The sequence below is a fragment of the Hordeum vulgare genome, chromosome 3H (genome assembly GCF_904849725.1).
Source record: "Hordeum vulgare subsp. vulgare chromosome 3H, MorexV3_pseudomolecules_assembly, whole genome shotgun sequence".
NCBI classification, from domain to species: Eukaryota; Viridiplantae; Streptophyta; class Magnoliopsida; order Poales; family Poaceae; genus Hordeum; species Hordeum vulgare.
In genome coordinates, this window is record NC_058520.1 from 610523272 (window position 1) to 610546558 (window position 23287).

The 23287-nt window shown below is 43.1% G+C and overlaps 1 protein-coding gene across 2 annotated transcripts; it reads right to left on the minus strand.

The window, feature by feature from the left end:
* Positions 1-558: 558 nt before the first annotated feature.
* LOC123445643 lies at positions 559-8881 on the minus strand. Of its 2 annotated transcripts, none has more exons than XM_045122658.1 (16): positions 8328-8881; positions 7985-8225; positions 7116-7420; positions 6732-6908; positions 5760-6524; positions 5581-5675; positions 5430-5492; positions 5246-5334; positions 5064-5159; positions 4197-4850; positions 3350-3424; positions 2367-2437; positions 2221-2278; positions 1678-1876; positions 1501-1566; positions 559-1296 (listed from the first exon to the last, which is right to left on the minus strand). In XM_045122658.1, the coding sequence occupies exons 1-16, from the start codon at positions 8624-8626 to the stop codon at positions 806-808; spliced, it is 3744 nt and encodes a 1247-aa protein (XP_044978593.1). In that variant the 5' UTR covers positions 8627-8881; the 3' UTR covers positions 559-805. The 2 variants fall into 2 exon arrangements, with proteins under 2 accessions (XP_044978593.1, XP_044978592.1); XM_045122657.1 differs by having other exon boundaries at positions 8322-8881.
* Positions 8882-23287: the final 14406 nt, after the last annotated feature.

Consider the following 23287-nt stretch of genomic DNA (forward strand, 5'->3'; position numbering starts at 1 on the left):
GCACTTGTAATAATTGGTCCAATAATATATCCATTTATGATTAAACATAAAGGACAAGATTACCATTTGTGACTAGACATAAAGGACAAGATTACCATTTGTGACTAGACATAAAGGACAAAATTACCATTTGTGACAGACAAAAAGAAAAACATTCAAATGAATATGTGCATTTGTAACAATTCATTCAATAATATAGCCATTTGTGACTAAACATAAAGAACAAGATTACCATTTGTGACTAGACATAAAGGACAAGATTACCATTTGTGACTAGGCATATTGGACAAGATTACCATTTGTGACAGACAAAAAGGACAACATTTAAATGAATAGTAGGTTAAATAGCATGCCCTGTCTTTTTTGTACAGGTCACATTATATTTTGCTATGATTTTTTGCACATGCACATTATATAGAAGGCATCAATGAATTATTTCATAATTTTATGCACATTATATAGAAGGCATCAATGAGTTATTTCATAATTTTTAAAACAAAAAATAGAGAGAGAAAATATGGAGTGCACGGGCAAGCCAAAATTGCCCCCACACAGATATAAAGGACTTGTCGCCAAAATTACTTTCCGTGAAGCATATATATAGTCTTCACATGATACTCGGACTGAAATTGCACATTAGTATATGCTGTCACCTCATGATGCTTACCAATACCAATTGGGGTTAGTTACATCAGCTAAGGTGGTTAGTGCGGCAAACCAGCAAAGGCGGCGCTTGCTAACACAGCATCAAGAATCATCCAATTATATGCACATATATATAATGATATTTACTATAGCTCTCATCTCACATGAACCCTAGCTGGGTGAGATCATCGTCCGGGATCTCAAGGCCTCCGGAGAAATCAAAGTCCTGCAGCGAGTCGTCAAGGCCATCCGTGAACCAGGCACTGATGTCGTTGCCCTCTGGCACGTCCAGGATGTCCACCATGGGGTCCATCGGCGGCAGGTTCATGGGGGCATCCAGGGGCTCCGGGGCGATGTTGGCCGCGCTGTTCCTTGGTTGCTGGGTAGGTCTTGTGCTCAGAGGGTTGTTCCACTCGTTGGATTCTCGCGGCGACGGTGATGGGAAGCTGGAGTTGGATGGCTCTGTGACTCTGCCAAGGACGTTTCCGGATGTTGATAGCTGCGCTAGCTTCTGCTTTGGCTTCATCTTGGTCTTGCGCTCATTCCGCCCGCTGCCAGATGAATTGCGGCCTGATTTCGAGCTGGAGTTCTTGGCAGACCCGTCCCTGCTCTGGTCCCTTTCTCTCTCACCCTTTTTCCATTTTGTGCTACCTGCAGAAGGATCAGCACAGGTTGACTAACTTAGCAAAAGAGAGTTCCAATGAAAAGGAACGTGTAGAATCCACATTTGTTGAGTGCCAATGTTAACTAGAATTAATTTGAGTGCCAAAGTTAATTAGAATATGAATCCTAGTTCTCCTGAATTAATATGAATGCCAAAGTTGACTAGAATTTGTTCAGGAGTGCTAGAAATACCTTGGCTCAATGGGCTTCTGTCAAGCTTTACAGACTTTGGCCTATCTGCAGATCCTGGAGGGCCACCTGCAGCGCAAGAAGGCAGACTAATTATATTGGGAGTTCTTACAAATAGTGCTAAATAAATAGACATGTTTGTGTGGCTTGTTAAAGCATCCACATTTGCATGTGCATTACCATCAACCGGATCACTCTTTGGCAAAGGCGCAGACAGCACACTCCAGAGGAAAGGCTCCCTGAAGCAGCTTTTCTCTGTTTCCTCAAATTTCTGGCACCGGGCAAGTGTTCGCTTGGCAAAAGCCAATGCAAGCTGTTTTGCAGCCTTACTGGCAGCTTTACTGAGACCGCCCTTGTGACTAGAACTACCTCGGCCACCCTGTGAAGAAGATGTAAGGTTAAAAAACACATCTATAGAAAGAAACAAGCAACACTGGAAACCAACCAATAAATTATTTTCTAGTTATACAGAATGAACTAATAGCGAGCTCCAGATTAACTCAAAAATGAGATGTTTAGGACCACACTTTGCTGGTATCAACTAAGACTACACCATGAAGGTGCCAGACCAATAATCACAGTACATTACCCACATCAGTTGTCCAGCAATCTGTTAAGACACAAAACCTGTGGGAAGCAGAATGCCCTAATCGTCCAATTCCTTAAGAGTTTTAGTGCTAACAAATGGTAAGTGGTAATGTAACTAAAAGGGTATTCAGGTACCAGCAATTTTTTGTAGGCCCTCTCTACTAATTTGTTCATTGCATGTTGCTCCAGGCTCCTGCGAACAAAATTTTGGAATTAGACACCGTAATAGCTTCTACTGAGTTACATTAATAAAAACTAGACATAGGTAGAACCATTAATACCTTTCCTCCATGTTTTTAGTATTTCGAATTGCTTTTTCTAGCTTATTTAATTGGCATTTCTTTTGATTCACCTGAAACAAGTAGAGAAGCATACATATTAATTAGAAAAGCATATCCATTTCCTACAAAAATGTGCAAGATACACAAGTACTAAGAAATATGCCAAACTGAATGTTGACAAAAGGACACGTGCAGGGAGGTATTTTTGCATAAAAATGCAAAAAAATTTATGGTTTTAAAGCGTTAAAACATTGCACATCCTACATGCATGCAGGTGTTTCAAATAGAACTGCTGTAAATCCAATGACAAAGGGAAATCATCAACATGTGAAAAATGAGGATAAGGCTGCACGAATTAGTTGAAGGGTGGTACATAATCTCATTTGGTTTAAAGCTCCCTATGTGGGGCTGTTTCAAATTGAGTCAAACTATTCATGCAATATTGCCATTTTCAAACAGCCCAAAATAGTGACTTTCTCACCGAACCACTTGTCTATTGAATTCTGCTAAAGTTGGTGAGACCTGCTATTTCACTAGTTTCAGTTACTATCAATTTGTCACATGAGACCCAACAACTTTTTGCATAATAGATCTTAAGATATCAAGTAATTACACCATAATATTATCATTAGCCTCGCTACTTAAGCTTGAAGCCTCAAATGCACGTTCTAGAACTACTAATAACAACGCTAGTTTAGTATGCTCTAAGTTATCACAGTAACTTCATGTGAACTCTAGAGAAGATGAAATGATGACTTGATAACTTCTACTCCCTCCGTACCTAAATATAAGTCTTTTAAGATATTTCACTAGGTGTCTACATACGGAGCAAAATAAGTGAATCTATACTCTAAAGTATGTCTATATACATCCGTATGTAGTTCATTTGTGAAACCCCTAGAAAGACTTATATTTAGGAACGGAGGGAGTATTATCCAATGATCTGTTGGGTTTAACTGAAATTGAATGCTGAATATAACCACCTGATCAAAGAGTCTTTTCTGCAGCTCCAAAATAACTTTATTAATATCCTCATCCTCTCCCTCGTCCAGCTCTGGCTGCAGTCAGAAAAAATATCGCCACAGCCATGATTCGAGTTAATAAGGAGACATGCGGAATCACAGACAATTATTGAAAACAATGTGATGATCTATGATGCATCTATTTTCTGAAGGATCGTCAAAATATGTTTGCAGTTGGTTCACCCTAAAGGAACATGCAATGCAAAACAAGGGTCAACACTCTCACGACTGATTAACGGTACCCACACCCCCTCAAGGTTTCGAATTCACAGCCTGCTTTCAGCCCGGATCACAGCATACTTCCAAAATTTGCCTGGTCTAGTTGAAGTAACTGGCTTATATGTAAAGAATGTACCAATAATCTCTTGTCAGTTCCCAAGAAAATGAAAAGAAACAAGAAAATGGAAACACATAAGAAAAGTAAGGTCTGGATAACCATATGTTTCACACTAAGAAACATATAAGATCTGTATAACCATGTTTCACACTATTTGAGAATTTTGAGAAATCCAGGCATACAAAATGGATTACGCTACAAATCGAACGTCGCATTTTTTAGCATGGCAAATTATGTTGTTGCGAGGATGGCAATTTCCTTTAGCAAGCATGGCAAATCCTTGCCATGTTCATTTTTTTGCCAGGAATTGCCATGCTTGCTAAAGGATATTGCCATCCTCATGACAACATAATTTGCCATCCTGACATCAGTTTTTTAGCATTTCCATATAAAATTGTAAGTAGCTACATGACAAAGAAATAACCTTCAAATAGACAAACTTATCATGAATCAGGCTTTTAGGAACCTTACCATCTCTGGAAAAATGTCAATACTGTGCAACTCGACCAAAGTCCTGTCATGCAAAGACATCTGCGCATACTGATATCCATATAATGGTAAAGATAAATCTTTTCCGGGAGTTTGATACTGCTGTGTAATCTGCGGTACTGATCCATGCAAAGAGCCATTTTCTGGGTACCCCATAACATTAATCCCATCTGATAGATTCTCACTGCAAACTGAACTTTGACTATATGAGCCCCTCAGATTACTAGAAACTGCGAAACCATTGGACATGCTGTTATATGCTGGGTTACTGTTTGAATGCTTGAAATCAGGGGACATCACAAAACTGGATTCTAGCCCCGTAGCTTCAAATTCAACTGCGGCAGCACAAGGAAGGTAGTCATTTGAGAACTCCAGAAGTATATCTCCTTGGACACCATTGGACTCGGGAAAGTCATCAACATCTTCTACAATCAAGGCAGAGAGCAGTCTACTTGTCAGGGGAGCCATTTCACCAAATATTCCTTGCCCCTGTGCCTTTTGAGATGTGTTGTGATGATTTTCGCCATTATAAGACAAGATGTCAACAGATTCTCTTGGTCCAACTCCATTTCCTTCCCCTTGATCCAGCAACAAGGAAGAATTGGATGGAGGCAGAACCTGGGAGGAATGCTCAACCTACAGATGAAGATTATATATGAAACATGGGTTTCAAATTCAGATCTTTGCAGTACAGGGTAGACAAATAAAGGAATACAGAAGTCGAGGATTTTATTGGAAAGATCTTGCACAATAAGAGTAGGGGTTAGACATAAAGAGGAATACAAAAGTTGAGGATTTATTGAAAACATCTTGCAGGATAAGAGAGGGGAGTAGCAGAAGGGAAAGTACCATTGATGGTGGCCCATTGTAGTTGGTTGATGCAGTTAACTTATCTTCTTCATGCTTATTAGACATGCCCATCTCAAGCTCTTCCAAAAATATTATCTGACCAGAGACTCAGGTAAGTGATGATTCATCCCAACAACACAACAGGTCCATCATACAAACTTGTAAGGAAAATAAAATTGAACCTGGTTTTTTAAGAAGGATAAATCTTCAGAGCTGATGAAAGTAAGCATTGGTTCTATTTTCTTCCAAAAAGGGCCAGCATATGCACCAACTGCAGAAAAGGATAAGGGACTCATCAACCATGAAACATAGAATTACAGCCCTTTGCAGGCCAAATAGATAACTATGATACGCGCAATTACACACCAATAGCACCGCGGGCAGCATTTGCAGCAGCTAGAAGTTCTTCTCGGTCATCCTCAGATTCACCTACAACAAACAGCTTAGCATCAGGATCAACTTTCAGAAAAAGAAACCAAAAATCTTCAATGGCAAATTAAAATGTCTATCAGCAAACCTGTAGTATCTATTGACCCACAATTCAGAATTTCTGGGTGCCGAGATGATGCTTTGCGGTCCGAGCCTTTCTTTGTTGGAGGACGGCCTAACTTACTGCACCCAATTAAAGTAGACCATATATAAGTTTCAGGCATGAAATACAATACACGTGTTCACTAGATTTCAGCCATTAAGCACCTTTCATTCTTTTCAGATGCAGGTCTGACGCTCTTTACCAATTTCCTCGTCTCGGTGTTGTCCAACTTCTCTTTTGGTACGGGTGAACACCCTTTAACATGCATAGTGCCTCTTCCACTCCTCCCTTGACGACGAATACTACCATCTTCAAGTTCTTCTTTCAACGGAATCCTGCTTTTCTTGGACGAAAAAATTAAATCTGATGCAACATGAGCTGAATTTGTCCCCTCATTGTCAAAGTCACCACTATTTGTGACTTTTTCCTTATTCCTGTGTTCGGTAGCAACAGACCCTTCACTTTCTGATAGACCAGCTGGAGATGTAACATTATCCATTCTAGATGCAGCTTGTGAATTATTGCTAGCTGCACCCCTTGGAAGTAAAAGGCCAGGCGTTTCTAAAGCTGGCCTAACAGCAACATCAATTGGTGATCCTTCAGATACGGGATCATCAAAATTTGACACTGGTGATACAACATTTGCTCTTCTTGTCCGTGACATTTTCTGTGGACGTTGACCCACCCAAGCAACAGGAGGTGAAGAGGCAGTTGCAGCCATGGGACGCTTGCGATTTGTGGTGCTTCCCAATGGTGAGGCTTTATTTGTGCATGGTGCTTCTTCCCATTCATCAACTCCTCCAGCTGAGCGTAGCAAAGTGGATGATGAGTGGATACCGACAAGCGAACTGGTTCTAGGTGCTCTGGTTGCTTTACCCTTGGTCACGGGACTTAAGGTTCCAGGTTGCATATCCTCGGAAATATGTGCTCTGGAATCACGATGGAGTCAAAACATCAGAAGAATGGAGAAGCACATAACTATTCACATTTTGCAAAAAAAGGACCTAATGTGAAGCATAGAAGGTACGAAACTACATGCACTACAGCAGTACAAAAAGGTTTCAACCATTCAAATCAGTCTGATCATGTTATAGAATGTGTAGCTGCAATACTGACATCAAGCTAGCAATGCTTACTTGTTTCCTTTCAACAAAACCCGTTCTTTGTCTAGCCCACCATGACGCTCTCGTCTTTCATTTGGAAGAGGGGTGGAATCCATGTCTGTCTTCAGAAGATACCGTGAGCCGGAACTACTCAGTTGAGAGCTTCCATCCATCTTGTTACCTCCAGATGCTCCAGCAGAAGCTCCATGTCTGTCATACAACAATTAAAAGGAGGGATAAGATAAATGCCCATGAATGCTGAGATGGCTAACCATGGTCATGTACCTGAAGATAACAATCTGAGGTTGGACCTGTGAAGCCTCATAATATATTCTAAACCTCATAATGATCTATTTGAAGCTTATGTGGAAAAACTATAAATACATAACAAAGCTGATGACAGTGCACGAAGATTACCTAAATGGAATAGCATCACTAGAACGTCCACGTACTTCACTATTTGATCTATGCTGAACTGATGGTTTAACATCTCGGTCTACATCACTGCCTCTATTGAGCATAGTTCCAACAGAACGCTTACGCTTCATCTTTTTCTCCCATCCTTCACCACCAGGAGCTAGGCCTCGTAATTTGTCTTCAGAAAACCCTGATGTAGCATTGGCTGTTCTCACGGAGCTTTTGTCCTTCTCCAAAGGTGGGTTTTTCTCAGTATCAACCAAAGAGCCTCCTTGCCTTGTAGAAATACTAACACGCCCTTCCAACTGAAATATGCAGTCAAAGAGTCAGAACAAAAGGCAAATGGTAGCATGGTGAAGACACAATAAAGATGAATACACTCATAGTCGAAAAACTAAAAATGCACTACTCCGTATTTCCTAACAATTGAACAGGACACAAAAAAGAAGTGTTGCTCAATCTTGACACATCTCTACCTAGGGGAACCGGTCCACTAAAGATTAATCGACCCGATGGTTCTGACTCCACAATGTTTTAATTCAGTCATGAAATTCAATACACTGCAGGATAGTTGGGCCTAAGCACAGAGTTATCAGCATCATAGAAGTATACAAAGATTTGTCATTTAAGATGAGATCACTTCCGTGACCTGTTGCCCCATGTGATTTGCGCGCGCACACTGATATGCGATGTCAACTACCAGTTCACACAAATTTATCTGTTTAGAATAGGAACAATGCAACCTCTAATATGTCATAACTCATTACCTAAAGTACCAACTCAAACTAACTAGGACAGTGGAAGCAATGGCATACGAGCAAAACGGAGTTGCTGGTTGAAAGCATCGGCAAAGCAGCAGAAGTACAAACCCGTGCATCTGCCGTCAGCGACGACCGGACACGCTTGCTCATGGTCGAGCTCTTAGCCCTCTCCTCGAGCCTTTGGACGGGGTTATCCACGCTGTTCTGAGCCCCGATCCTAAGAGAGCCGCCGACGCTCCCCGACGCCCTGTCCGCCGACGCGCCGTCGCTCCTCTGCCGGCGCCGCGTGACGACGTTCTTGTACTTGTCCAGCTTCTGGATGGACTCCTGCAGCGACTTCACCCTGTCCCTGCAACCCCATTCCATTTCAGGCCCGGTGAGTCACCACCGGAGCAGCAATGCGCGCGAAAAAGAAAAGCACGGTGAAAAAGATACGAGGAGCAACGTGTACTTGGCCCTGGCCGACGACTCCGCGACGCCGCCCCGGATCCGCCGGAGCTCCTCGGCGACCGAGGGAGGGAGCGGCTTGCCCTGCGCCAGCGCGGCGAGCGGCTGCTCGGCCGAGTCGGTCAGCGCCCGCCGCAGCTCCGCGGAGCGCGAGTGCCGGTGCTCGCCGACGGGGAACTGATCCAGCGAGAGGTACTGCGCGAGCGACGGGGGCTCCGTCCCGGCCCCCGGCGCCCCCCTGGCCGCGCCCGCGGGGAAGCCCCCCGCGGCGGCGTCGGGCCTCGAGCTCCCTCCTCCCGACATCGCGCCTCGTCGTCAGCCCCCTCGGAAGCTACACTGCATCAAGGTCAAGAACGAATCCCGCCGACCGGCCGGACAAGGGCGACCAATCCGGCCGTCGGGCGGCCGGAATCGGCCGGATTGGGGATCGAGGGGCCCGCGGGTTGGGGGAATTCGGGGCCGGCCGGGGGGCAAAACCCTAGAAGCGGAGGTCGCCGGCGGCGAGGGGGAGCGCGTGGGGGAATTCGGCCGGATTGCGGGTACAGGGAGGGGAGAAAAGAGAGGTCTTTTTTAGGCACGAGGGGAAATTCTGACACTCTTGGACCCGGGGTCAATTTGGTCAATCATCATCTCTCTCTTGTTGTAGTACAGTACAGTACAATTTTTTTCAACAAGGGTAGTGTACTATAACCTTTAGCTTTTTTTCCTAAACCATCATATATATGTATGAATATTTTCAAGTGCAGTACTGTTCTAACTTTGTTTGATTTATTACGCCTCAAAGCCAAAAAATATGATATCAAGACATAACTAATTTAGATGAAAACGAGTGCACGTGCTCATTCATGTCACCACTTAATAACCACGCTCTCTCGCGGAAATCATAGGTCGCGCTTTCTCGGGAAATCGACCATTCATGTCGCTACTTAAATTCGTTGGAGCTATCGCTAGTGGAGAATAAGGTGAAGAGTTGGGGATGAATGGAACATAAAAATGTGTGGGGTGTAACTATGCAACTATTCAAGAGGATCGAGGATTCAATGTGAATAACACGAAGGAAGGTGAGGAAAATCACTATACATAATAACCATGAGTTTAGATCAAAATGGGTCCAGATGCATTTTTATCGCTTATTAATTTCATTGGGGCATTTTCCCCGTTGAGGAGACCCAGTGAAGAACGGAATCAAAAATGTAAAATGCACACTCATCAATACCATCCACGAAGATAACCTGTGGAATGGTAGGATGAAGAGAAATCATTGCCGGACGCAAACTTTCTGCTCCCGAGCTCATTTGAGCTCGATGAACAATAAAATCAAAAAAAAATAAAAAATTTAAACCGACATTAACAAAAGTTTTTAAGTGTGTGCAAACATTTGGCATTAAATAACATTCTTACAAGGTGTTTTAGTGTGTGCAAACATTTGGCATTAAATAACATTCTTACAAGGTGTGGAAAAATCGAAAATCGATGCTCTAAAAACACATTTTTAGAGTATTGATTTTGTTTTTTTCTAAAAACACGAAGGAGTGCCTTGTAGGAATGTTATTTCATACCAAATTTTTGTATATACTTAGAACTTTTGTCAATGTTGGTCCCAGAAAAGTTCAGAATTTTTTGAAGCTTTTTTTTGAAAAGAAATCAATTTTACTGTTCACCGAGCTCAAATGAGCTCGGGAACATAACCATACTTTCGATCTTTGCCCATAAATAACCATTGCCTTACAAATCTCAACTCTGCTCAGCAACCCTCTGTCCTTCTAATCCCAAAGTCAATGGTATAAAAGAAAAGGTTAATTGGATAAATGTCACTCAAATTATGACGATTAAGAGAAATGCCATTGCAATTTCTAAACTTTGGAAAATGCCATTTTCAGTGGCATTTTCCAATGTTTGCAGTGGCTTTTTCCAAAGTTTATAAAATTCATAGTGGCATTTTTCAAAGTTTGAAAATTACAGTAGCATTTCTCGTAATTATCAGAATTATAGTGGCATTTATCCAATTAACCCTAAAAGAAAATCAGCAAGTTCCATATCACGATTGGGTGCTTAAGTTTGTACCATGCAAAAGATAAATCTAAGATGAAACACCGATCATAAACACTTGCATCTCAACAGATGCATTACATGTGTGATCTATGTGAAGATACCCTAGATCCATACAAGTAGCGACTAATGTCTTTGTACAACAAATAGATTACATGTAGAAGACATACAAGAAAATCTTTAAAACAAATATAAGAGTGTGTACATGGTGACGTATGATATTTCTCTGCCGTATCTATAATTTTTTATTGTTCCATGTCAATATTATACAACTTTTACATATTTTTGGTAATATTTTTACATGATTTATTGGACTAACATATTGATCCAGTGCCAGGTGTCATTTCTTGTTTGTTGCATGTTTTTTGTTTTGCAGAATATCCATATCAAATGAAGTCCAAACGTGATAAAAAATTATAAAGAATTATTGTGGAATATATGTTATTTTTGGGAGGCGGGATCAACGCAAACGGAGGCCTACAAGCTCCACTACCCACCAGGGCGCACCTGGCCCCCCGGCGCGTGGTGGTGCCAAGTCAGCACCCCTTAAGTCCATTGAGGCTCTTCTTCGGGCGCAAGAAAGCTAATTTATGGATAAAAATCCCCTCAAAATTTTAGCCCGGTCGGAGTTATGGATCTTCGAAAAAATAAGAAATGGTGAAGGGCCAGAAAACGGGAACGCGGAAAAAAAAAGAGAACAGAGAGGGAGATCCAATCTTGGAGGGGCTCCTGCCCCTCCGTCGCCATGGAGGCCATGGACCAGAGGGGGAACTCTCCTCCCAGCTAGGGGCTAAGGAAGAAGAAGGAGGAGGGGTGTTCTCTCCCCCTCTCTCCCGGTGGCGCCGGTGTGCTGCCGGGGCAACGAGCGTGCCGACGATCTACATCAACAATCTTGCTGCCTTCAACACCAACTATTTCCCCCCTCTATGCAGCAGTGTAACACCTCTTTCCCCGCTGTAACTTTCTACTTAAACATGGTGCTCAACACTACATACTATTTTTCAATGATATGTGGCTATCCTATGATGTTTGAGTAGATCCTTTTTGTCCTATGGGTTAATTGTGATATGATGTTATTGATATGAGTTGTGTGTTCATATGTTGTTGTCCTATACGTGAAGGATGCACGCTAGAGGGTTTGCAATATGTTCATGATTCGCTTATAGTGGGTGGTGAGAGTGACGGAAACTTACACTCGAGTAAGGAAGTTGTGCTTGTATAGGGGTAAAGTGGACTTGATGTTTAATGCTATGGTCGGGTTTACCTTAGTGATTTCTAGTAGTTGTGGATGCTTGCTAGAGGTCCAATCATAAGTGCATATGATCCAACACTACACCACAACAATACATCACTGACAGACATGTTAGTTGGGAATACAAGTTCCACCGACACGCAGTCGGTCGGGAAAGATTATTGTCGACTCACACTGTCTGTTGGGGAAAGTCCAGATGGGAAAACACTTTCCCGACCGACTACTTGTCGGCTATGGAGTACCTTTCCCGACCAACAGTTTGTTGGGCTTGCGATGGGCCTTTCCCGACCAATAGTCCGTTGGGGTTGCCTTGGGCCTTTGCCAACCGACTTTCAGACAAGGTAATGTTTCCCGACCAATAATCTATTCGGGCGGCAAAGGGCTTTTGAAAGTGCGTTATATCGACTAGAGGGGGTGAATAGGAGATTTTTAGAATTTCATCACTAAGGAAATTCCTTTTGAGGAAATTCCTCACTGATGACTAACTTACAGCGGAAACAGTTAAGGATCAGTCGTGCAATCGTTCACAACAGCAGTATTACAGAGTGAAGATTATGAAAACAGATTGCACAGTAAGCAGGCACGCAAAATACAGATGATGATTAACTCAAGTGAAGAATTTGGGGTTGAGGAAATTCAAAGAAAGTCTTCAGCAAATTCTTCAAACAGTCACAGTGAATGTCATCAACACATAATACAGAGAACGTAAAGAGTTGAGGAATTAGAACCCGATTCTTGATGAAGACTGTTGTTGATGACCCAGTTCCAACTGCTGTGACAGTTGTACATCTGGTTTGGAGCGGCTTGGTATTGAAATCAAAGGACACCCATTCCCGGGACACACAGTCCCTACCGTATTCTCCTTGAGCTAAGGACACACCGTCCTCGCCCAACACTCATGGTAAGTCTTCAGGGCAGACTTCCAAACCCTCACAAACTTGGTCACCCGGCGATCCACAATTGACTGCTGGATTGCTCTAGACCATGACGCCTAACCGTCTGGAGGATGCACAGTCCTCAAAGGGAAAAGGCTTCAGTCCCACATAGGAACAACTTCTTCAGTGATGCTCAATCACTAGATTTGGTTTGTGGTTTCGGTGGGTGGTGTATTTCCTCACTGATGATTTACTCTCGAAGGCTCTGAGGAATTTGGGTTGCTTTTATGACAAGTGTCAGTTTCTAACGGAGCAGCCAGCCAGCTAGTGGTTGTGGGGGTGGCTATTTATAGCCTGGGAGCATCCCGACATGATTTGACACTAATGCCCTTAAATAATATGACCGTTGGAGTGGATAAGACCAATGACTTAGCGTGGTTATCGAAACGGTCGGGACCCTCAACTGTGAGAGTCCTCATGTCACTCATATTCCTCACTTGAGGCTTTTGGTAGGATTTGGATTGGGTTGAGCATCATGAGGAAATCCATTCCATAGTGTTACTTTGACCCCCTTTAACAGTACAGTGTTCCTATTCATCAAATGCAAAGAAAGTAAAACAGAAAACGTAAATCTTCACGCTTCAGTTTCTTCAGAATGATTTTCTTCAGGAACCACCGGTCTTCTCAGTATCAGTGTCTTCACGAGGAATATCAATTTCATCGCAGATTCCTCGCGATTCATTTCTTCAGCTTCAGATCAATTTCTTCAACTGAAGATATACATTTTTAGGGGTCGATATTCTTCAAATATCTCAAACTCCTCAATGACTTATAGATCCTGTGTACACTTATAAACACATTAGATACTTAACCTATAAGTCTTCAAACCACCAAGATCACTAAGGGGCACTAGATGCACTTACAGCTTTCCCGACCGATTATCTGGCACGGTCTTCTTTCCCGACCAATATTCTATTGGGCCTAGCATTAACCTTTCCCAACCGACTATCTCACGTGGTTTGGTTTGCCGACCAACATCTCTTAGCCCTACCATCGCTAGTTTCCATGTTACCTACAGAATGTCAATCAAGTTATATAACACATAGTAGTAATATGCATAGTCAACCAGAACCAAACAATAGTCCCATATATTCATTAATTTTCACATGCAAGTAGTGCATCTGTTATGAACTAGTGACCACGCAAGTTTCCTAAAAACTTTTGGTGGTTGATGACAATTAGGTTAAGTCTTCAACAGGGAATAAAAATGTGGAGTGTAAATACTCAATTGAGGAATTTGAAGACAAGATTCACAGAGACTCCCCCTGAAGATGTGCATACCTTGAGGATTTTGCTTTTATAGCATATGCACATTGATGATTTATATCATGGAGATCTCCCCCTGAATCTTGTAAATCATGCATACATATAACATATCATATGAAGAAAATGAAGATGCATGATGGCAAATGGTATCTGACGAATTCCAGCATGCGTGCATTAAAACTTGAGGAATAAGCATGCGAAGAAAAACGTTCAAGAAGCGTCAGAGTACCATCGGGCTTAAGTTACAACTCATTACATAAAAACTTCAGAAGAGCCAAGAGTTTGTAACTTAAATATAGTTCATAAGCCCCAAAAATAACTCCCGTTTGAAGACCAACTCTCAAGTTTCTCCCCCTTTGTCATCAAGTGACAAAAAGGGACAAACTGAGGACTAACGCCCGTGAAGTCTTCATTTCTTGGCGATGGATGAAGATCCTTGGCGCTTCTTGGGTGTAGTCTTCTTCCTTGGGCCTGTTGCGGTGTCGAGCTGTTCCTCATCAGATTCGGCGGTGCGGAATGACGAGAAGGAGCTGTCTTCAAGATCAGGCACTGGAATGGGCCTGAACTTCTTCTTGGGAGGCCACGACCAGTCAAAGTCCTGCTCAAAGTTCAATTCTTCAAGCTCAGTCTGGGTCTTCAGATGTGCAAGGGTAGCCCAGGTGCGATCAAAAACCTCATGCAGATAGTGATGATTAAGTTTCACAGAGTTCTGTGTCTTAGTGAGGGTTTTGACAATGGCACCAAATTGGCGTTTGACCCATTTGTGGTTGTGATCCACCTTCTGATGAAGACTGAGGAGAAGCTCTCTGGTGTTTAGCACGCGAGGAGGAACAGGGCTTGGTGGACGAGTCTCAGTATCGTCCCATGAGGAATATGCATCTGGCTCTTTAAATTGACCATCAAGAGGCCTGCTGCCTTCATCAATCATAGACTTTCCTTTTCCCTCAATGGGCTCGAAAGTCTTCTTGTTGACCCGGGTAGGAGGCATATAACCAACATGATTCTGGAAATCTGCGTGGAAGTTGATGCCAGTCCTTGTCCTGAGGAATCTCATGATCCATGGTGCATAAATTTTGTGATCATAGGGGCACATTGCATTGTCAGCCAAAGTCCTCAAGAAGAAATCATGGATATTCATCGGGATACCGTGAATGATGTTGAAGAGGATATTCTTCATGAGGCCGACGACATCTTCTTCATCGTCATGGCCTTTGATGGGCGCGAGCACACTGCAGAGAATGCGGTAGACAGACCGGGGTGTGTACTTGAGCTCATGGACGAGGAATGTGGTTCTTGAGGGCTTTCCTGCAGCCAAAGGCTTCATGAGGACTTCCATCATTCCTTTTGGTAGCTCATGCTCACCATAAAGCTTCACTGCCCCTTCTGAAGGAATTGGTACGGGCAGTTCTCTGAGGAGTTCAGATGCTGGAGCCTTGTAGTGAGTGTTTTGGGTCATCGAGTCGAACACCCAAGTGTTGATGTCATCAGCATTGCCCGAGATGTGCAGAGTTGCATAGAATTGAAGAAAGCTCACTATTCCAATCTGATATGTCGGAGCACATAGGGAGCAAACCTGCATCATGGAGTACACTGAGGATTGGTTCCATGCAGGGAATTTCTTCAAGTTCATCATGAGGAATGTGCCTGTGCTGGAATATCTTGTTGCGTCCACAGAGCACAGAAGCATATTAGTTCATCTGAGTCCTTGTCCAAAACTTCAGATGCCTCATTTGAGGCTTGTCATAAGGATTCTCTCCGATGAAATACATGCGTTCCTCAAAGAAATTTTCTTTTTGAAACTTGGGCCGCTTCGAGAATGGCTGGCGCTGAACTGGCTGGATAGTGTGCTGAGGAATGGGTGGGGAAACAACCATGGCAGTTTCTGGGTTGAGCACAATGAATTCATTGTCAGGGGCGGGAACATTTCTTCAGCAGTGTCCTCAGGTTGAGGAATTTCATCAGCTGGTATTTCCGGCTCTGGCTGAGCTTTAGGCTGAGGAATTTCTTCTTCCTCCTCAGCTTGAGGAGTTTGGTCAGCCTGTTCAGTGGGAGGAGCCTGCTCAGACTGGACATATTCTTCAGCTTGTTTTTCATCAGCTGACTTTGTGGCAGAAGCAGATTCGTCAGCTGCTGCAGCTGAAGCTTGAGTAGTCTCTTTCTGAGGAATATGAGGTTGAGGACTGCCATCAATCTATATTTACTCATCAGTATGCTCCTCAGAGGCAGCATCCTTCATTTCCCCATCTGCCCTTGTAGTTTGGTCACCAATGACGACCATTGCATATGAAGGACCAACATTTAGAAGCACCGGGTCCAGAGGGGCAGATTCTTCAGTTTCCTTGAGGCGTTTTGCCTTGATCTTTTCTTCTGCTGAGGAAGCTTTTCTTTTCTTTGCTTCCTTCTCAGCAGCTCTTGTCTTTTTCGCGTCTGATGCAGACGGGATTAACTTCTTCACCTTTGAAGCTTTTGATGAAGGTGTTTTTTCTCGACAGATTCTTCAGCTGGCAGTGAGGAACCAGCTGGAACAGAGTCATCAGCCTGCTTTGGTGAAGCAGCTGGATCAGTAGCAGTTGCATCAGGGGTTGCAGTTTCATCAGTGGTGGTCTTGGTGAAGATTTCTTCAATGGTCGGCTCATCAGGAGATGCATCTTCTGGCTGTTCAACCAGGGGCTGAGGAGTTGGTGCTGGTTGTGGGTGTCGCTTGTTGTAGTCATCAACAGCACTAGTGGCTAGCTTGATGAAATTGCGTTTGATGCTTGTGCGGTCTGACAATTTCTCACACTTGTTAGTCAAGACTTGCAGCTCTACCTGGGTTGACACCAATGCTTCAGGCGTCAGCTTGAGGACATTTTGCCTGAGGAATTTCTCCTTTCTGGCCTTTGCAATCTTTGCCTGCTTGGCCTTCTGTTCCTTCCACTTGGCTTCGTTTATGAAGGTAGCCACCATGTGGCTGACGCCAGGAGGAAGTTTCAAATCATCAATGGGTGTGTTTGGGTCTTCATACCACACATTGATGAAGTCGAGGAGGACCTTGGGGTCCATGGCCAGAGGAATAGCACTGCCTGATGCTTGTGCTACCCGTTCTTGCTTGTTTCTGATGATGGCTTGCAAAGTTTCATCATCATACTCATCACTTCCCTCTGATGCAGATGGGACTGCGATGATTTTGCTGGGGCTGGGCAGAGGTGCAGGTTCAGTAGTTGTCAAAGTCTTCATAAGGGAAGTTAAAGACTTTGTCTCCGAGCTAGTTGCAGCTGGGAGTGAGGAGCTGGAGCTGGCAGTCGTAGTCTTCATGACTTTCTTCTGTACTGGCTTTGGAGGTGGAGCTGAGGACTTTGGTGTAGATGAGATGGGTGCTGAGGGTTTTGGCGCTGATGGTTTTGGAGTTGACGGTTTTGGAACCGAGGGTTTTGGAGCTGAGGGTTTAAGAGCTGAGGGTTTTGTGACAGAACCCTGTCCAGACTTCTCTTGAGGCTTTGCAGCCTTTGGTTTTGACGGCGCAGACTGCTTTTGAGGAATCTCTGAGCCTGAGGTTTCTGCTGCTGAGGAATGAGCAGCACCGGAGGCAGCAGCTGAGGATTCATGAAATTTCTTCACTACTGTTTCGGCTTGCTTCTTGAGCTTGGCCAGATGTCGTTCTTTTCCATCTCGGTAGTCATCAAGTGTCATAAGACTTGAGGGATGAGCAACTTGATGATCCTCAAGTGGAGCCCTTCTGCCAGGAGGCTTCAAAGCGAATTTCTTCGCATATTTTGGGGTCACAAACCTGTACTCCTTCCACTCCTTTGCCCATCTGCGTTCAATTTTCTGCAGCCTAATCTTTCTTTTAGGCATAGTCTTAGGTTCATCATCAGGCGTGCAATAGTCCATGTATATGTCATCAGGAATATCAACAGCTGTGTTCTGCTCCAGTTTCTTTCCTCCCTTCTGTTTCCTTTCTTCCTCCATTTTCTTCAGACGAGGAATTTGCTGATTATTTTGAACTCTTGAAGATTCTGATGAGCCTTGAAGAGTTTCTTCCAGAAACGCTGCAAATGAGTTAATGTGATGAGAACCGAGAGATTCATCAGCTGACATGTGTGTACCTGTGAACAGAGTATAGTTGCGAGGAATTTGGAGAGGTCATATGCGTTCTCAGATTTGAAGAAAATGAAAAAGTTTGGCAGTTTGAGGAATATAACCAGTGGTTGAGGAATTTGCTTAAGCATACTGTTCTTGGGTTCTAGAGTTGTACAGATCCGAAAATTCGCACAATTGAGGAATCTCGTGAAGATCTTAGATGCTTAGCTAGTTCATCAATGATTGTGGTGATGGATAGTGTTTGAGGAATTATGTGCGCATCGTATCTTGAGGAAAAACAGATTTCACATGGGAGAGGTAAAATTTCAGATCTAATCTGCTGTAAAAATGGGATATATTTACCCTGGAAGGTGCGAACGAAGAACACAAAAAGGTGGTGTTGGAGAGGCTCTTCGGTCAAGTGTCCAATGCACCCTAACTTGGCAGCAGAGGACGTCTACGGCGGCGGCGGACGTAGATGTTCCGACTCCGGCGTGATCCTGGCGGCGAGAAGGTTGAGGCAGTGAAGCTCTTCCTTGCCGGCGACAAGACTACCAGCGGTGGCGCTAGGGTTCGGTGTGCTGTGGCAGGAGAGCGATGAGGCGAAGAAGATGATACCGAGGGGGATAAGGACATATTTATAGCCCGAAAGTTACTGTTTGGCATGAAAGTTTCGGACCGAATAGCCCTTGCCTCTACGTCTCCGCAGGACACGTGTAGCTCCCGTACGATGCGGTGGAGATAGTGGAGATCGTGGCTATCCGATCGTGGGAAGTGGGGGTTCAGTTACTGTTCCTTTGAAGAAAACAATTTTTCGAAGATTTGAGGATTTTCGTTACAAAATCATCAGCTGACAAGGATGCAGTGAGGATTTTGAACAAATTTTCAAGTAGAACGCATATGAAGAATTGAATAGACTGGATAAGTATAGCATAGAGGGAAAATAGGGTCCGATCACATTCACTTAGCAGAAACATCAACTTGAATAAATAGCAATAAGTGAATGCTGTTGAGGACTAGAAATCACAGTCTACCTAGGAAAATGAAAGTCATCAAGTGTTTTTGAAGATTTTGCAATAGATCATCACAATGAAGAACAACTGTTTTGAAGAAAATGCATTGTGAGGAAATTGATCATTTGAAGAAAATCAACTTGAGGAATTTCACATTGGGCGGTGGCGTTACCCACCATACAAGAATCTTGATTACAGACGCCGCGTACAATTGTTGTAGGGCCCTGAGAATCAATTTCTTCGTTAATTTCTTCACATTCAGAGTGACTTTCTTCATTGGTTGAAGAAAATCGTTTCATCATGTGTTGCACATCTAAGTCATCAACTTTGCATAAGTGTTAGGATGTGTGCATGTTTTTACAAAACATTTGAAGACTCTAAGATATTTAGCTCACACCGCAACTTGCAAAACCTTTTCTCATCCAAGGGCTTAGTGAAGATATCAGCCAGTTGATCATCAGTCTTCACATGGTCGATGAGGATATTGCCCTTGAGGACATGGTCCCGAAGAAAATGATGACGAATCTGGATGTGCTTGGTCTTCGAGTGTTGTACTGGGTTATATGCAATCTTGATAGCACTCTCATTGTCACAGTAGAGAGGCACATTTTTCATGTTGATGCCGTAGTCCTTAAGGGTTTGCTTCATCCATAGTAATTGAGCACAGCAAGAACCAGCAGCAATGTACTCAGCTTCGGCAGTGGAGAGTGATACGCAGTTCTGCTTCTTTGAGGACCAGCAAACTAGTGATCTTCCGAGGAAATGGCATGTGCCAGATGTTGACTTGCGATCCACACGGTCACCAGCATAGTTTGAATCAGAATACCCTACCAGATGAAGATTGGAGCCCTTGGGATACCATAATCCTAGTGTTGGTGTGTGAGCTAAGTATCGAAGAATATGTCTCACAACCTTATGGTGTGATTCCTTCGGTTTTGCTTGAAAACGTGTACACATGCAAACACTAAGCATTATGTCTGGCCTAGATGCACATAGATACAATAAAGAGCCAATCATAGAACGGTATACCTGCTGATCGAAATCTATACCATTTTCATCAGTGCCGAGGTGACCGTTGGTAGGCATTGGAGTCTTGGCACCTTTGCATTCATGCATGTCGAATTTCCTCAGAACATCCTTGAGGTATTTCTCCTGTGATATGAAGATTCCATTGTTTTGTTGACGAATTTGAAGACCTAGGAAGAATTTCAGCTCCCCCATCATGGACATCTGATATTCTTCACTCATCATATAGGCAAATTCATCACTGTATCTTTTGTCAGTACAACCAAATATGATGCCATCAACATATATTTGACATACAAACAGCTCATTATCATAAGATTTTGTGAAAAGAGTTGGATCGAGTGAACCAGGTTTGAAGCCTTTCTTCATGAGGAATTCCTTCAATGTATCATACCATGCCCGAGGGGCTTGCTTGAGGCCATACAGAGCCTTTTTGAGTCTGAAGACTTTGTCTGGATTCTTTGGATCCTCGAAACCTGGGGGCTGAGCAACATATACTTCTTCCTCAAGCTTACCATTGAGGAATGCACTTTTCACATCCATTTGATATAAGATGATGTTATGATGATTAGCATAAGCAAGTAGAATTCGAATAACTTCAAGTCTAGCAACAGGTGCAAAAGTTTCATCGAAATTTATTCCTTCAACCTGGGTGTAGCCTTGGGCTACAAGTCGTGCCTTGTTCCTCACCACTTGACCGTCCTCATCTTGCTTGTTTCGGAAAATCCACTTGGTGCCGATGATGTTATGCTTGCGAGGATCTGGTCGTTTGACGAGCTCCCATACGTCATTCAGCTTAAATTGAAGAAGTTCGTCTTGCATGGCTTGGATCCACTCCGGTTCCAGAAAAGCCTCAGCTACTTTTGAGGGTTTTGTGATAGATACAAAAGAAAAATGCCCACAAAAGTTAACTAAGTGTGAAGCTTTTGAGCGAGTGAGAGGACCTGGCGCGTTGATGTCATTGAGGATTTTGTCAAGTTCAACTTCATTTGCAATCCTCGGATGAGCTGGTTGAGGATTTTGTCTGGGCTGAGGAAGTGGTGCTGTTGCAATTTCCTCAGGAGCATCTTCTTGACTTTCATCAGCGATGGGGATTGTTTCTTCACCAATTTCCTCAGTGGGGACTATGTCTTCAGTAGGCTTAAGCTTTATTGCTTCCTCAGGAGACAACTTATCTGGATCAGAAGGCAATTTCTCTTTTTGCGAGCCATTAGTTTCATCGAACCGCACATCTACAGTCTCAACAACTTTGTTGTGATAGTTGTTGAAGACTCTGTAGGTGTGCGAGTCCTTTCCATAACCGAGCATAAAACCTTCATGTGCCTTAGGTGCAAATTTTGAGCTATGATGAGGATCTCTAATCCAGCATTTTGCACCGAAGACTTTGAAATAACTTACATTGGGTTTCTTGTCAGTGAGGAGTTCATATGAGGTTTTCTTGAGGAATTTGTGAAGATATACCCTGTTGATGATATGGCATGCAGTATTGATTGCTTCAGGCCAGAAGCGACGAGGAGTCTGATATTCTTCAAGCATAGTTCTTGCCATCTCAACCAGAGTCCTGTTCTTTCTTTCGACGATACCATTCTGCTGAGGAGTATAAGGAGCAGACAATTCGTGAGTAATACCAAGTTCATCAAGATAATCATCAAGACCAATGTTTTTGAACTCGGTTCCATTATCACTCCTAATATGTTTGATCTTGATGCCGAAGTTCGTCGAGGCCCTTGAAGAAAATCGTTTGAAGATTTCCTGCACTTCAGTTTTATACACTATGATATGCACCCAAGTGTATCTGGAATAATCATCAACTATGACAAAGCCATATAGAGATGTTGCATTGGTTAGTGTTGCATAGTGAGTAGGTCCAAATAAATCCATATGAAGCAATTCAAATGAACGTGTAGTGGTCATGATGGTTTTGGAGGGATGCTTGGATCTGGTCATTTTCCCAGATTCACAAGCACCACAGAGATGATCCTTGAGGAATTTGACTGATTCGATGCCAATGACATGCTTCTTCTTTGCAAGTGTGTGCAAATTCCTCATGCCTGCATGACCTAGTCTTCGGTGCCACAGCCATCCTTCTGAGGTTTTTGCTAGTAAGCAAGTGGCTGGTTGAGGACCTGTAGAGAAGTCAACAATGTACAAATCCCCTCTTCTTACACCTTCGAAGACTTTGGATCTGTCAGATTCCATGATGACTACACATCTATATCTACCAAAGATAACAATCATATCAAGATCACAAAGCATCGAGACTGACATGAGGTTAAAACCAAGGGATTCAACAAGCATCACTTTGTCCATATGCCTATCCTTGGAAATAGCTACTTTGCCAAGTCCCAATACCTTGCTTTTACCTTTGTCAGCATATGTGATTTGCTTCAGAGGTGATGGAGTTAGTGGCATATTCATCAGTAAGCTTTTATCACCAGTCATGTGATGTGTGCAGCCACTATCGAGAACCCACTCAGTATTTTTGGGTTTGTCATCCTGCAGATGAATTAGTACAGCTTACCATCTCATATGCTTCAGATTTGAAGAATATGATACTAATTTCATCAGTTCAGTGATTTCATCATAACATAAATGTAAGGACGTGTGAAATATTTCTATTTCATCAATCATTAGCTTGTGTCCTATCAAGCATTTCCTCAGGTCTCCAGCAAATTCTTCAGATGATGATTTTCATCTGGAGACCTGTCCAGCAGAAGTGATTAGTTTGATTTCTTCACCACCCACATCTGAAGGGGTGGCAAAGCATTCATCATCCTGCGAGCACCATATGAGAAAGGTGGCATTGAAGCTAATGCACTTCTCTTAACAGTAGGGGGGTTAAAGTACTCATATGAGTATGCAGAGAACTGGTTTGAGGATTTATGAACATAATGATTTGAGGAGTAGCGCTCATAATCATATTCCTTGTAGTTTCCCTGCATGTTAGACGCATAAGCACGGGTACGAGCATAGTTTTGACCAGTTGAGGATTTTGATCGTCTTGAAGACTTTGGTCCTCCTGAGGAATTTGATCTGGGGTTCAGATTCTTCAGAGGTGATGTCATGAGAACATTCACTTGAAGATTTTCAAGACAACTTTTGGGAACCCAGATTTTCCTCAGAGGAGGGCCATTCCTGCAGTTAGTTCCAACATATCGAGCAAATACTTCACCAGATTGATTTTTGAACAGTTTATAGTTGGAATCAAATGACTCATTCGAGGAATATGATAATTCACATGAGAAGCCAGTTAGATTAGATGGATCAAAAGGAGGCCCAGTAGCAGCAACCCATGAGGTTTTGGGATACTGCTCAGGTTTCCAATAAGATCCATCAGCATTCAATTTCCTCTCAAAGGCAATTC

Coding starts and splice junctions, on each gene's coding strand:
- LOC123445643 (XM_045122657.1), bottom strand. CDS start 8,626: ATGTCGGGAGGAGGGAGCTCGAGGCCCGACGCCGCCGCGGGGGGCTTC. Junction 1,567..1,677: donor AAAGAGTGATCCGGTTGATG/GTAATGCACATG, acceptor CTTGCGCTGCAG/GTGGCCCTCCAGGATCTGCA. Junction 1,297..1,500: donor CAGAAGCCCATTGAGCCAAG/GTATTTCTAGCA, acceptor ATCCTTCTGCAG/GTAGCACAAAATGGAAAAAG.